Source organism: Stigmatopora argus, chromosome 5 (assembly GCF_051989625.1).
Source record: "Stigmatopora argus isolate UIUO_Sarg chromosome 5, RoL_Sarg_1.0, whole genome shotgun sequence".
NCBI classification, from domain to species: domain Eukaryota; kingdom Metazoa; phylum Chordata; class Actinopteri; order Syngnathiformes; family Syngnathidae; genus Stigmatopora; species Stigmatopora argus.
In genome coordinates, this window is record NC_135391.1 from 8,309,113 (window position 1) to 8,324,547 (window position 15,435).

A 15,435-nucleotide genomic window follows, 5' to 3' on the forward strand; every position below is an offset into this window, starting at 1 on the left:
ATTACAAGAAGTCTTTGAAGGCGACTGGAGCTGGACATGCACGCTTAACATAGATGACATTGACTCAATTAGTGCAAGGGGCCTCAATATTTAAGCGAATGAAAGATTCTAAATGCAGCACTGAGATGGTCTGGACCAAGTTAGTGCATGCCATGTGTTGTATAGCTAATTCTATTCATCGACTTTGTTTGCAAATCTGTCGCAAAGCTTTCTTTTGATGACATTTGTCTTACTTGGGATTGTTACCTTGTTTGGCCTCGTGTTTGTCAGCGGCCACCTGCCAGCAAACTCTGCTCTGCGCCGTCTGCTAGGCCCGTCCGGCCGGGAAGTTCTCGCTCTTCTTGGCCTCACCGTGGAAGTGGGCTTCTGAATAAACAGCTAATTGGCTGGGTTTCCTGTTTAGCCGAATGGGAACGCAGACTATTTCAGTCTGTTTACAGAGGTCGGCCGCCCTGGTTCTCAGAGTAACTCTCTCTTTATTGTTTATAAGAGAACAATGTCCTTAATGTAGCGACATGTCACACACACACATGCGTGTGTAAAGTCTGGAAATGCTCAATATTGCTGAAAATACTTGATATGAGTTTTATGTGGAAAATTTAACATATAACTATTTTGGTTCGGGATTATTTGGGAATGTTACCTATGACACAGGTCGAATTGTCCTTTTAGACTCTAATAATAAGTGTCAGTTCTACACGCCCACGTAACACAAATACTGCACATCCATTAAGATCACTAACATTGAACACAATTCTATAGATAAACATTGAGTATATTAATCCACCTAAAATAAAACTGCACATTTTGATGGTAGCAGAAAAAAATGAAATTGACCCATTTTTCCTGATGATCATAGAGCGCTACAAAAGTTAATGTTTGCAGATTCAGACAAACATAGGGCCTGCCCGACTCGTGTTTTTTTTTTCTACAAAAGCTGAGTCACAGAAAAGTATTCTGTATTTTAACAGTCTGCATTGAATTAAATGTCGTGTTCCTTCACCAGATGGGACTTTCTCCTCTTCTATCTGTTTTGAATTACTCTGCCGGTTCCGGATGTCTATAGCTTTCATCTCAGGGATGCTTTCTGTTATAATGATGAGACTTTGCTCAAAGTCAAGTGAGAGACCTCATGTGGTGAGAAGCAGAGCTTCAGATTCAGGCACCATCATGCATATAAAAATGTCTTTTAGAAAGTGTCTATATACCCATGAGACAATTCATGGGGTGCAGATGGTCCAGGTTAAGCAGTTGAAGATTTTCTTTTTTAAAGCACCTCCCTACTTAATATTTGCAAGAACATTTGAAATATGATGAAATGGGTAAACAAATTGGTGAAAGCAATTATATTTACTCATCATATCAATAGGATCAGAATTGGGAAGTTCCATTTGAAACTTAATTACCTGGAATTTGATTTTATTTATTCATTTTAATCCTTTTTTGAGTCCATTAGCATGCCTATTCAAGCTGATTGGGGGTTCATTTTGGAGTGTTCGCCAGCTGGTCACAATCTCGATTTATTTATATTATTTTTTCTCTTTTTATCCAAATGAAGTGTATCTGTGAGTTGCACATACAGGGGTTCGCGGGCCGCTTTAACGTTAACTTGATTTCACGTGGGCCGGACCATTTTAAAAATAATATTTAGATTTTTTTATTTTTATAAATGGATTAAAAGAACTGGATTAAAAGCCCTGAATATATTTATAAATATATTTATAAATATATTATATATATACATATATATAATATAAATATTTATATATTTATTCATGTATTTATTTCTTAACCCCAACCTATCTATTTATGTCTAAAATGCCTTTCCTATTTCTGCATCCTCACCCCCTTGCTACTGTGACAACGAAATTTCCCGAATACGGGATGAATAAAGTTATCCAATCCAATTCAGTTTTTTATAGATCTAAAACAGTGTTTATTTTAGCTTTTTTATATATTTTTAGATTTTACAAAATGATTTTTGAACTAAAAACACAGAAAAAAAATGATTAAAAAATTACAATTATTGATTTAAAAGGGGTAAAATCAGGAAATTTAATATACATCTATACTCTTCATTTTAATTTGATCCTAAAACAGAAAGTCGGCACTCATGATTTACTTTCCCAGGCCACACAAAATGATGCGGCGGGACAGATTTGGCCCCCGGACCGCCACTTTGACATATGTGCAGTACACTGTCTTGACTGATGCACAACGGCACATGTTCACACTCGGTCCCAACCCCCAAAGTGCAGGTTATAAACAGTTTTGCCAAACATAATCAAAGTTGTTTACTTTTGCTTGTCTTAAAGCAACAAAATACATTGCTGAAAGTGGTTGGAAAGCGAGCCACGCCACAGCTCGAATAGGTTCTTATTATCAGTAGTCCTTTCTCCAACAACCTTTGCAATTATGATAATTGCAGGAAGACAGAGAGGCAAAAATGATTTTGCTAACAAGTTGCCTTTCTTTTCGAGAGGGTATTTGCTGAAGGGAAGAAGTGAATGTTGGCCAGTTTGTTCCAGTAAACCAAGGCTAGATGATTTAATCAGATCATTAACTTATACTTGGAAGGCGTGGAGCTGAAGGCGGTGTTTTTATTGATGTGGCAGGAAACAAGTGGGGCTGGGGAGGGGTTCACTGACTGTTCACAGCCAGTCTTGCTTTTAAAGGTGCACTCATGGCTCCACTGTCTCGATTAAGGCACATTTAATGTCGCAAACACCCTATTAATCCCCACGTGGTACGAAGGAAAATATCTTAAAACCCCAAATGTGTGTTAATGATGGCGCTCGTGTTGGTGTCCTGTGGTGAGACACCACTAGGCAATGTCCTGGGCTGTAAACTTGAAAACTGTCGACAAGCTTGTGAGCAGCTATGAAAACTAGAGTATGTCTGCCAAGATCGTGAAAAAAAAACATGTATGTAATTAATGTATGATCCAGAAAATGTTTTTTTGGGTTCTTCTTCTCAGACAGGTTGTGAGTTGAACTGGCAAACAGACCAAATATTGTCTCCTTGTATCGTTTCTATTCATTATTCATTCATTTGATGATATTATTCTAGGTTTTGGTGCTTTGTCAAATTGAATTATTGATGAATTAATTGTGATTAATCATATAAATATATATATTATTCCCTGAGTGAGCATCACTTAACTCAGTAATACACGATGCGAGGTGTTTTTTTTTTTGACCAGGCCATTTTCTATTATGCAGTGAGGAACACTTTGAATGTGACTTGAACTTCAAAATGAGAAAATGCATTCCTCTGCGCCTTTATAAAGGAAAAAGGTTTTTATTTTGTTTGTTTGTATCTGTCCTATAGTTGCACACAGACCATTCAAGATCACATTGTTAACAAAAGAAGGGGGATTATAATAAAGGAGTGCTGTTTGTGCCTGTTTGTTTTAGTCTGTATTTTAGCAGGTCACTTCCTATTAAAGTGAGGATGTTATGAATGGATGTGACTGCCCGATTTTAGATTCCGAGAGGGCAGGAAGAGTTGCATGCAGCATGACTAAAAATAAAAAAAATAAAAACCGTATAACAACAGTTTGTCTTTCATTTAGCAGGTAACTTGCAGGTTCATTCAGATTTGCATTATTTTCCTTAAATGTTTAAGCATGAGATTAAAATGATACAAAAAGTATTTTTGGGCAATGGTGAAATCACACAAAGACAAAATAACTTTGATATTTATAGCCAAACTAATTCCACTTCTTTACTTTGACACTTGCTGCAAGTAGCTTGAAGAAGGTGAGAGAAAATATTTTCAATCTCGCCAATTAGGTCTCTCCTTCCTAAATAAAAGCAAAGCCAACATCCCGTTTTGGTGTGCGACCACACTTCCTCTGTTTACTACTAAAAGAGTGCCACGTCACAGCGCCTGCCACTTGTGCTTCACTCTCAAATTGTGACGACCAAAGAGCCTTGTTGACTCCGAGTGTCCATTTCCCATGATCCCTTGCTACTTAGTATCTCAGTCTCACTTCCAGTGTGTCTATGCGGTGATAAGACTACTGTGTCCAGACGGTATAGACCTCGTGTGTAAAGCTTGTGCTTTATGCGGAAAATATTCCCTTTTTGATGTACAAACGCATGGAAAATGAGGATCAAGATTACCAATACGCTCATAATCCAGATGTTTTTTCCCATTTCAAATGTATTTGGAACCATTTAGTCTCCTGTTTGGCATGAGCACAATGTTCTTACTCTTCCACTAAAATAAACGTCAGCATGATCGAATGTATTTTAACGTCTTCTCGAGTTAAGACAGGGGTAGGGACCCTATGGCTCCAGGGCCACATGTGGCTCTTTTGATGGGTGCATTGGCTCTCCGTTAACCTGTGAGATAAAATATGGAAACCACTGGTGAGAAATCTGAGTCCCAAACGCACCAATTATGGCGTTGACACCACCTCTAGTGCCGCTTAAATTACTATTATTTTTTTCATTATATTCTTCTTCATGCATACTCTTATTGATCCTCACTGATTAGCAGCAGCGTATTAATGTTGTCAAATAATTCAGGGACTTTTTGTACTTTAAAAGCAGTGAAATAACTAAAAAAACTGACATTTTTATGATTTTTTTTCTTTTTAATTCTGAGTATGGCTTTCAAGGAATAACATTTGAAAATATGCATTGTTTATGGCTCTTTCTGTCAAAAAGGTTCCCGACCCCTGAGTTAAGATTTTCTTTTTTCTTTGCAGAATACTGAGCCACAACAAAATTCAAGTCCTGAACAATGGCTCCTTCTTTGGACTTAATGCCCTGGAGAAGTTGTGAGTAGCTCATCAATCTTTATCAATAATCAGCTTGGCATGTGTATCATGTGTGTGTGTGTGTAGTTCGCCATATGTGTGAGCTGCTTTTTCGCTTTGGGGCCTGCGGGGAGCGAATCAGGCAGGATATGATGGGAACTGAGCGCCTCCCATGTGCTCCATTCTGCAGGCTTAAGGCCAACAAGGAGGATGATCCTCTGCTCGGGCTCGTTATGCATTAGTTCTACTGACAGGTTGTTAAGGTTACACCTCAGTCATCCCCAGTCCGACAAATCCCTCGTCATGGGAGGCTGTCGGCTTCCCTCCTTTAGATATTGTTAGTGGTGTTATCTCTTTCAATGAGCTGTTAGACGGATGACAGACAAGTGAAATAAACATTACAAAGAGTCTAATGGCTTTTCTGGTCTATGACTGGACTCGGCTACTCATTTCAAGTCATTCAAGGGATGGTACAATTGTGTAGTTCATCCGTCACTTTAAAAAAATAGTTTGCCTAAATTAGGGGCATAAAAGGAGTTTCCTTTTCCAATGTTACAAATGTGAACATTTCATTATCATTATTAGGAAATAAAATCCTTTCTCCAGGTACTAATCCTAATATAGCAGGACATGGGTGCAATGTGGTGAATGTTCCTTCTCAGACTAGCTTCCATAAATGGCTGTATATTCTTCTCTGCTTACTTTCGTCTCCTCTTAATATCCCTTGTTGAAAACCTTCCTTTTTTGGCAGTAAAGCCAAACTCATAGGAAAACAATGAATTTAAATACAGTCCCGTTGGACTGAGGTTTTCCGAGGTACCCCGACGTCTTATGTTATTTGATAAGACAAGTCGAGAGGCATATTTCATCCCGAAATTCTGGTCTATCATTGAATTGTAAATCGTTTTTATCATCCTTGTCGGGTTTACTTTCTCTTTTATGGAGGCAGAAATTGTGCAATCATCACTTACTGAAATGGTGAAGTGCTAAACCTATGACATTGGTGTCTGTCTGTTATTATCTTTGTGCAGCGGTTGCATTGGTCGGGTGTGTTTACCAATAACATCGTCGCACGATTGCCTCTCTACAGTTCTGTTGCTTTATAATAACTGAAGAAAGCTTTACAGCATTCTGGCAGCGATCAGCACACTCGTTCTCTGGATCAGGATGCTGTAGCTTCACAAACACACGATAAAGGCGTATTAGTACCACATGTCAGCCGGATGCGTCACCCATAAACATTTGCAAACATCTCACAATTGTTATAAATAGACTTCAATTTGCTGCTGTAATTATCCTGTGTGTCTACCTCTACACTTGTCTGCAACTCTGCAGCGAGGTCAACCAATCTCGTGCTACGTTAGAAAATATGCTGATGAAGAATGGGTGAACGGATGAGAACGAGGCCAAGAAACATTTTCAATGTAAAGTGAGATGAAAGTGCTTGTTTTTTTTGTTCACTTCTGGACAACGTTCCCCATGCTGCTGAAGGGTTGCTGGCTAGAGTAACTCGAGCTCAGCCTCTCGCTGGCCATTGTATGTCCAGCAGTGGTAGAACTAGCAGGAGACAACCGGGTGAAGCTTTTCCCAAAAACTGAAAAGGCTGACAAAGTAAATTAAGCGGCCGGACCGAGGTTTCACATCGAGAGATGTGGGTGTCCATTGTAGGGAGAACACATAACGTAAATCATGCAGGCTTCATTTCACTTCCCTGCTGGCTCTCTGAAATTCTACAGCGGAGGTCCGCGTATTCAGCCTTTAATTGAGCCACACCGCTGATCATTGCATTCCAGCGGACGAGAAAATATATGTTTGATGTAAAAAATGCGACATTCAAATTCTCTGTTGCTATGTCTTGTGGGGAAATGGAGCCATTATACGTTTTCCTCCCTGTAGCTTCCATTTATATTTGGCCAAATAAACCTGCCATCGCTGTTTTGGTCGTCTCATTGATTCCAGTATGTCATTTCCATGTGCTTGTCATTTGGAGCCGCAGTGAACAGTTAGTCATATTATGTGGTCAATCAAAAGGCAAACCCACGAGGGTTGAATAAACACACATCAGGGAAAAGCACAGCATCTCTTCCCCTACGCATAGTAGATAAACACTCACTAACTTGCACACACTTAATTTAGTTTGAAAACACATTTATTTGACGGATTATAATCCCTTAAGTGGAAATTCAAATACACTCCGTTGTATTATTTGTTTTCTTTGCGGTGCACACTCGGTTGCACTCGATGATGAGCACCATTTAAAATGTTTTCTCAAAAAATGCTTCAATTTGAGGTAAAAATACTGGCAGTTGTGGTTGCCAGAATTGTCCCTTGGCAAAAAAAGTCAAACAAACTGTATTTTAACTGATGTTTACAGCAAAGAAGTCTAAAAAGAATGTATATGTACACTTAATGGTGGTGGTTGGTGGTGCCTTTTTCCCTCTCTCCTCTCTCCGGCCAGGGTTTTAAACCCATAAAATCACTGTAGCAGTTGAGCATGCTGACTACTGAGCTAATAGACCAGTGTAACTTGGGCTGTCTTTTAAGTTCTCAGCGAGTAAAATTGTACTTAATTTTATAGGCGGCACATTTACACAAACTGGTCTTCAGTATCTCAGCAGTCAGGACGCTCAACCGCTAATGGTGCAGGTTTGACTCCTTTTCAGAGAGCAAGGCTAGATGAGCCACTGCTAGCCTTTGCTGGAATGCTATGTGTACTCTGTGCACGCTTCCTATTATGGACATCCTCATTAGTTGTCAAGGCGTTTGAAAAGACAACACTCACACCAGAAATATTCTTTGTGAATGCAATCTTATCTGTTCTTGGGAGCGGGCCGAACAAATGAATAGCTTAGCCGCCCTCGCTTAGACTTTGCAGAAATCTACACAGTTGGCCCTTTCTTTGGGACAAACCTCCTCAAAGCCACGATTGCCTTCATAACTGGCCAAACCACCCAAGTGCAGTGGAGCAATTTAGTCTTGTTTGTTTTTGCCTTGTAGCTGTGTTTTTGTAGTCTTTAAAATAGTCGCGGCGTCCAACAACTACATTTGGAACTGGGAATACCTCATTTCTTTTCCACTTTTGGAATTGGATCATACCTGGCTAATGTGGCAGAGTGTGATATATTTACATAGTTTAGTTGCATCTTTTTGCATGCATACATGGATAAACTGTTTGTAAAAGTGAAAATAATAGTCAAGCACTATATTTGTGTTTCTTTGGTCATCTGTGCGTTGGCAGATTGTTTCTTGGTTCATGCATAATTAACGCGCAATAACATGCAAGAGACGAAAGTTCCATGGAGACAAATGGAAACACAGGAAACTACATTCATCAAGTCATGGAGCCTGGTATAGGTGTTTGTTTGTCTTTGTGCTTGTTAGTTGGCAAACCACTTTCTGGTTTGGTGGATGACATTATATATATATATTTTTTTCATTCTGGGCCGGGAGGAGGTGTTCCACTTTGAGTTCAATGGAAGAGGAGAAAAAAAATTTGTTAGCCCGTTTGCTTTCGTTGCACTGGCTTTCAGTCATAGTTTTACTCATTTTTATTTCATTCAACGTGTATGTGCGCAGTTATAACTAAGGTCATAAAATGGTTACACTCCGCGCTGTAATTTTTTGTATTTAAACAATCTTTTCTCTATTATGAGAGGTTTAAGAAATGTACAATGTGCATACTAAATACTTTGAGCAGCCACCTTTCACATAAAGGTCATTATGCTATATTATCTTTCCCTTTTAATATGACACATTAAATGACACTTTCTGCCCAGTTAGAATCCCAAATATTATGGCATTAAAGTTGAGTAGTATATTGATCTAAAGTTGGCAGGAAGATACACTCAACAAGTTAACAGGCCTCCACAAGTGTCTCCACCCCCGAGCTGATGCACGCAGGCCCACTAACAAGCCGGGACCTTTTATGAGTTGTGAACAGATCCCAGGGCCCTGTCCTGTGTTGATTTGAGACGAGGTAATGAGAATAATGAGCAAAAGCGGGCTGAGGCTTCCTGGCTGTTGTCCAGCTGAGCCCCCTATGCACCATGGGACACGTAGGACAGGCAGGCAAGGCACAAGGGGCCCTCATTACCAGGTCTGTTCACCCTTACGGGGGGGAGGAGAAAGGGAGCAGAGGGCAGCAATGATGATGGATGAGGGAGCAGCAGGACGCTGCCGTGGACAGGACGGAACGGCTTGGCGGCGTTATGTAAACTCCTCAACTCAAGAGAGTCTAAAATGACCCTTGCGGGCGGGAGGGAACATCATGCAACATTTAGTTGGCCTTTTGGAAAGGTTTGGGCTGCATCCATGGTATATATACTTAAGGCAGCATTATCACATTATGTTTATTATTGATCAAAATGAGCGTACTTTGTGTGTTTTTTTTTTTGCTAAATAGGAGACAGGCGACTCTTGAGCGTTTAGCGGTTAGGAAGCAGTCCAATTTAAACAGGCGAGCCGACTCAAGGGAGAGGTAGTCATGATGGCTATAGATGGCATGGTGGCCGGAGAGAGTGAGGGAACACTTGCCCCTGCAATTTGTCTTAAATAAACGTGAGCTTGTTTTGCTTAGCGAGAGATTTCCAAAAAGGCGAAGCGTATGACGTTGATGAGTTAGAACAAAGAAGAGGTGGGCAGCACATACAATCGCAGAGTGGAGCCCCTTTGTCTGGCTCCATCTGTGTTTGCACTTGCCCCACTCCTTTAAAAGGATTGCGGGTGCCACACATTGACAATGTTCATTTCCCTGCACCATCCTGCTTGGGTAACCTCACGCTTATCGCACAGGGGTGGAGCGGGTGAGGAAAGGGTTAAGCGTGCCGGCGAGAGGAAACAGAAAGGGGGGTGCTGCTGGACTTGATAGACTCCAGATGTGCCTTCCAGATAAACTGGAGGAGCAGGGTGTTTGTGTTACAAGCCCAGCTCCGTCATGGCTCCGGGGCTTTATTGAAACTCATAGCTGCTAGTCAAGCCAATTACCAAACTGAATATAATATATACAGTAGTATATCACTAAAACTATTCTGCAAACTTCCAGGGAAAAGTTGATAAGACATAAATGGATTCTTCCATTTGGAATGTATTTTTACCAGCACCCCCAGCTTACAGTTTCACTATGTTCTAGCATCAGTGCTTCTCCTTGGTTTCATTACTTGTTGAAATCAGAGGATATAGCACCACTTTTTGTTGCTGTAGTACAAGCGTTAAGTCAATAGCAATAAGTTCCAGTTCGCTTCTGTGGTCATCAGTAAGTCTTTTGATCACTTGGCTTTTCCCAGGAAGTATTCCGGGGTCCATTTTTAAATTACACTTGACTTTAGGGAATTTGGGAATTTGAGCTTTCCTTGTCATCGCCTCAGTCTGAACCGTTGATTTTGTTCTGATAGACAGTGTTCCCAATGCATGAAATATTTTTTCACAGGCTTAACATGATTAATGGCCAACAACGTGCATGTTATTTGACACACGAGCAATAGCGTTAATCGTCTGTTTCTTTGGTCCTCCCAAATTCCCAAAATGAGGTCAACAATGACTGGAAGGTATAATAAAAATTTTCATGGCAAAATACAACCGCACCCCTGTTGCTGCAGACTATAAAACATGTCAATCAACTTAGCAAGTGTTGCAGAAAATAAAAGTGTCACTCCTGTGCAACTCCTCCATATCTAAATTAGGGTTCTGATTTTTTTCAAGCATATTACTGAATAAAAAGATAAGATTACAAAATGAGCTGTCCCGTTTGAAATATGATCGTAGTATACCTGGTCTTGGCTTGACTTTTTACAAAGCAATCGGTTTCCAGATAAGCACCGACAAAGGTTGATTAGGTATGCAATCTTAGGGGAGCAGAACAAATAAAGAAAATAATCAGGGCAATGGGCAGCAAAGCAGGAAATTAGTAGGAAAACAAGAGCTCTGCAGATCCTGGTTTCCTGTTTTGGGGGAAAGGCAGGAGTGTGTTTGGGGGCGCGGTACAGAGACCCCATTGTGAATAAGTGTGTTAAGGAGTAAAGAGGTGGGTCTGAACTCGACACAGGGACAATTTTGTTCAGTGTTCAATCCCCCAAACCACCTGCCCCTCCCAGAAGGGGAAAGCTATCTTGTGAAAAAAAAGGAGAAAAAGGAAACTGTAAAAATAAACGAGTGAGGGCCTCTGCTAAGACTGCAACCAGACAGGAAATGACACGCGGAACAAAAATGGTTCCTCTGACCTTTGTCGGGAAACAAGGAACCAGTAAGATCTTAGTTTCTTTCTTTTTCCGATTTTACATACAGTACATCGAAGGTACAAATACGTTTACAATGCGGGATGAATAGAATTTCAGAGAAGAAATTGGCCCCAGGATTGTGATGGCTTTCCATAAAAAATGACAGGAACAGGAAATTCCTGATTCCAGTCTAGCGATAATGAGCAGCCATTCCCTGGCCTCAGTCATTTTTCCAGCTCCCTCTGGGGCCGTGCCTCAAACAATGTCAGTGGAGAGCTCACGTCCATAGTGTTGTGCTCCTTTTTTTGTGAATTTCTTCATCTCCGGAACGCTTTACGCATCTTCATTCTCTCGACACGCTCCGAACATGCTTTTCAGCCACAATAGAACACCTCTTTGCAACGCTTTGTACTGAACTCAAGGAGAAATGAATTTTTAAGGGCAGCAAAAGAGTGGCTAGCAGGCAATTTCTTGGGACCCCGGGCTATAAAAGGGTCCCTGAGGTCTACCAAAACGTACTCCACAGACACGACAAAAAAATGGCCATTTGAAATGACACCGCAATAGCAAACCGTAACAACCTCCACTTGATGCTGTCAATGGACACCGCATGTATTATAAAAAAGTGATGTGTATAATTTTATTTGATGTTATATATTTATGTGAACAAATGTTTTTCTATTAAAATTTTTTATGAATGCAGTCTGCCAACTTTTCTTCTTACATAGCCTTACACATTTACTTTATTACTGTGTATGTATGTGTAACAAACCAATTTTTTTCAAAGTGCATGGGTAGGGTGGCGAGGGGGCCACAGGGATTTCTCGCTCCAAACCGCAACAACGCCAATGCTCTCTTCGGTGTTGGGTCAGTACAGTACAGTACAGCTTGGGACAAAAGTCCTTATTGGTCATGGAAAAGAAAGCCTATCGGAACCGCAAACGCAGTCCTTTTTGATTTTCATGCTCAGCATGCATGAATCTTTGAAGTGTTTTTGGTCTGGTATTATCCTTACTTGGTGACAGCTGTTGTCAGACATCACAAATCAAGGGTGCTGAGCTGGTAAAGTTCTTATGTGGGGCTACTCAAAAGTCACGCTCATAATCAACCAAGTATCAACTTTAATCTAGCAATAGTTTGTAAATTTGTAGAGCAAGAACGTGTCACAACTAACAGCTTTTTTGTAAGCTTTCTAATTGACTGGTGCAGTACTTTGCTGCACCTGTACAATACAGTTTTTATATTTTGTTCATACAATAGCTCAAGCTCTGGGTTTTCTCAAGGTACTCCCACATCTCCAAAACAAGCATAGCAGACTGGTTGAGCACTCTAAATTTTACGAATTGCGAACGTGAATGGTTGTCCGACTCCTTGTGCTCTGCGATTGGCTGCCCACCAATTCATGCTGTCCCCCACCTGGTGCCTGAAGTCAGCTGGGATAGGCTCCAGCACCCCCCACGAGATTTGTAAGGATAAGCAATACAGAAAATGAATGAATGTTTATAGTACATCTAGTGCCAATGGCAGCCATGGATTACATAATATTACATTTATGATTGTAAATAAAAGCATATTATTATAATTCTAAAAGAAGAATAGGGTGCAAAAATAATCCAAGGCATTTAAAAGAGCACCGAATGTAGTATGTTATTTAAATAGCCAGGTATATTATTATAACATTTGCAGCACGTACTGTTAACCATCACTGGTATCTATAATCTAGCAAAAGCCCATTCCCAGATGTGCCATACTTTTATTTTTTGTGCAATCTGCACCCAGAAACCACTGTCCTCCCGCAGTCTGATCAAAATAGCTTTATCATGGCGTAAGGCAGGACTGCTGAGAATTGGGAGGAAAGACAGATGTTTAGATAGAGAATCCCTTAATGACATGCCTACTGAAGTAGCATCCTTTATAAAAAGGGAATAGGTAAAAGCCACATCCTGTATAGGCTTGGGTTAATGCTCATGAGCCCATGCACGGAAATCCGTGCAGTGAAAATTGGCACTTTTCATGCTGGAGGAACTTGGACATTCCAACTTGAATGGACCATGTCCTGCAGATAACTATCAGTCTCCTGACCTGCTTGGCCCTCAACATTCCCACAAGACCAGTAAAAAAAAAACCTTGGATGTAAACTCAAACATGGGCCCAAGTTGATATGGCGGGGGGTTGCTAACTTCTTTACCACATGGGTGTGGATGTGGAATGGGAAGCGGGTGGAGAGAAATGCAGGATTACATTAAATCCTCAAAGGGACCTGAAAAAATGAATAATAATGTCCTAACTGTGCAGGTTACAGTAGGAACAGTTTCAGAAGAAGATAAAACTGTCACACAACTCTCCCTGGTCATTTTAGAAGCATGTTACTCACTTCAAGGCCAGGTGGCTGCTGGGATAAGATTTCTTATTTCTGTGCGGGATCCTGCTGGGTTCTGCTAAAGGGTCCAGGTTAGGCCATGAGAATAAGTTTCTTGCGGCTCCCTTGTTTTTCATAAAGCGTTCCTGTGAAGCGTCTATGTCAGGGGTCTCGAACTCAAATTACCTGGGGGCCGCTAGAGGCCGAGTCTGGGTGAGACTGGGCCGCATCAGGATTTCCACAAGAAAAGCACTGATAAAACATTCCAACGTTATCAAATATCTTAATTTTTTAACAAAAAATAATGAATTAAATAAATTAACTTAAAGATGAATAAAAAATAAATCAATCAGTAATACAAAACCAAATAATACTAATGAGCATACAGTAGATATACACTGGCTGGCTAAGTAGAGAAAATGAATTATTTTTATTCCGTTTCAAATGTCTGTATTAACAGCTCTTTAACCTTTAACTTTCTGAACTTGAATGGAACATTGAACATGAATATTCTGAACACGGCTTCTCTTGCCTACTCCTTGCTGCTAGAGACCTGGCAGCGCTTCTTCTCACATAGTCACATTTGGCTTGAGGGAGGAAGCAGTGGAGACCCTCAGTAGAGCTTGAAGATGCTCATCAGTAAGTCTGGACCTGTACTTGGACTTATTGAAGTTCAAGGTGGAGAAGAGCTTCTCACACAAGTATGTGCTTCCAAAAAGGCACATGGTCCGCTTGAACCTTCGGGAAAGTTCAGGGAAGCTGGGGGTCAACTCTCTCAAAAATTGCCCAAGCTTGTCTGCTTCTCCACTCACCTCCCTGAACTTGGCTTTGAGTGCAGAGTTGCACTGCAGGTCAATGAGCTCCATTTGAAGCTCAGGAGGGGCATCTTGCACATCAAAGGAGAAGGGGTCCGCAAAAATTTGAAATGTGGCTTTGTGTGTCTTGAAGTCTGCAAATCTGTGATCAAATTCCTCCTGTAGCTTCGAAATGGCCTCAACATACTTCTCACCACTGAATGGTGTGCCTGCATCCACGAGAGCCTTGCATGCTGGGAAATGGCAAAGGTTTGTCTGAGAGAGCTGGGCTTTCCATAACACAAGTTTAGTGCAGAATGCTCTCACGTTGTCATAGGCAGCACTGACAAGTTGCCCCTGGCCTTGTAGCTTCTTGTTCAGTACATTAAGCTCATGTGTGATATCAACAAGAAAAGCCAAGTCCATGAGCCATTTGGGATCACTTAGCACAGGATCAATCAACTCACAAACGGCGTAGCTAGCTTTGACTGCTGCATTACTGTCTTTGGTAGCCTTCTTGAAGAGATCCTGTTGCCTCAGAAGACGTGTTTTAAGACTGGCAACCTGGTTGGCTCTCTCATCTCCCTGGTATTTTTCGTACTCCACAGCATGTCTCGTAGTACAATTACGTTTCAAATTGTATTCCTTGTGCACCGCAACTTTTTCAGTGTAAATGAGACACGTCGGGGTGCCCCTGTGTTCAACAAAGAAATATTGCACTCCCCACTTTTCTTGAAACTGTCTGTGCTCATCACCGACCTTTCTCTTCACGGCAGGCTTTGAAAGAGACATCTCTGGGGCTCTGTAATATGTTTTTCCACTTGGAATGAGTCTCGGGTTGATCTTTCACATTCAGTCGCGCGGGTTTGTGGCGCATGTGCATTTTCGCTCTCCGTTTCAATCGCGGAGATGGCTACAGACACTGACACAGGCTGGATCACGGATCATAGCGCCTCATTCAGTTGTATGCTGAGAGCAGCGGAGGAGTGTGCGCGCCGAGCGGAGTGATCGGCCTCACGGCTTCTCCTCCGCCCAGCTGATTGGAGGAATGAATGAGTGAGTGAGCGAGGCACTGGACAGCCCGGCCGATGTCCCGCCCTCCAGAGCCGTATACCTCACCGTGATTGGTTCATTCAGCTCCGAACCAAAGTTCCCTCTAATTTTTTGTTGGTCTGAGCAGAAAGACAACCTCCCCGAGCGCACTGAGTACCAGTGTGAGCGACATGATCGGTACTCGGATGATTCGCCTAAAGACGTTTCGCCGACGGACGTTTGACAGACGGGCAGGTCGCCGAATGGACG

At 41.4% G+C, this 15,435-nt stretch overlaps 1 protein-coding gene across 3 annotated transcripts in view; it reads left to right on the forward strand.

Annotated features, from left to right (window-relative positions):
• Positions 1 to 15,435, forward strand: part of adgra2 (adhesion G protein-coupled receptor A2) — a 38,426-nt gene that overhangs the window by 13,591 nt on the left and 9,400 nt on the right. For 2 of the 3 annotated variants that reach the window (XM_077601285.1, XM_077601286.1), the window contains one exon: positions 4,718 to 4,789. The exons of the other annotated variant lie outside the window; for it this stretch is intronic. In XM_077601285.1, coding sequence (XP_077457411.1) covers positions 4,718 to 4,789 — 72 coding nt within the window. The remainder of the gene's footprint in view (positions 1 to 4,717; positions 4,790 to 15,435) is intronic. 3 annotated transcript variants of the gene reach the window in all.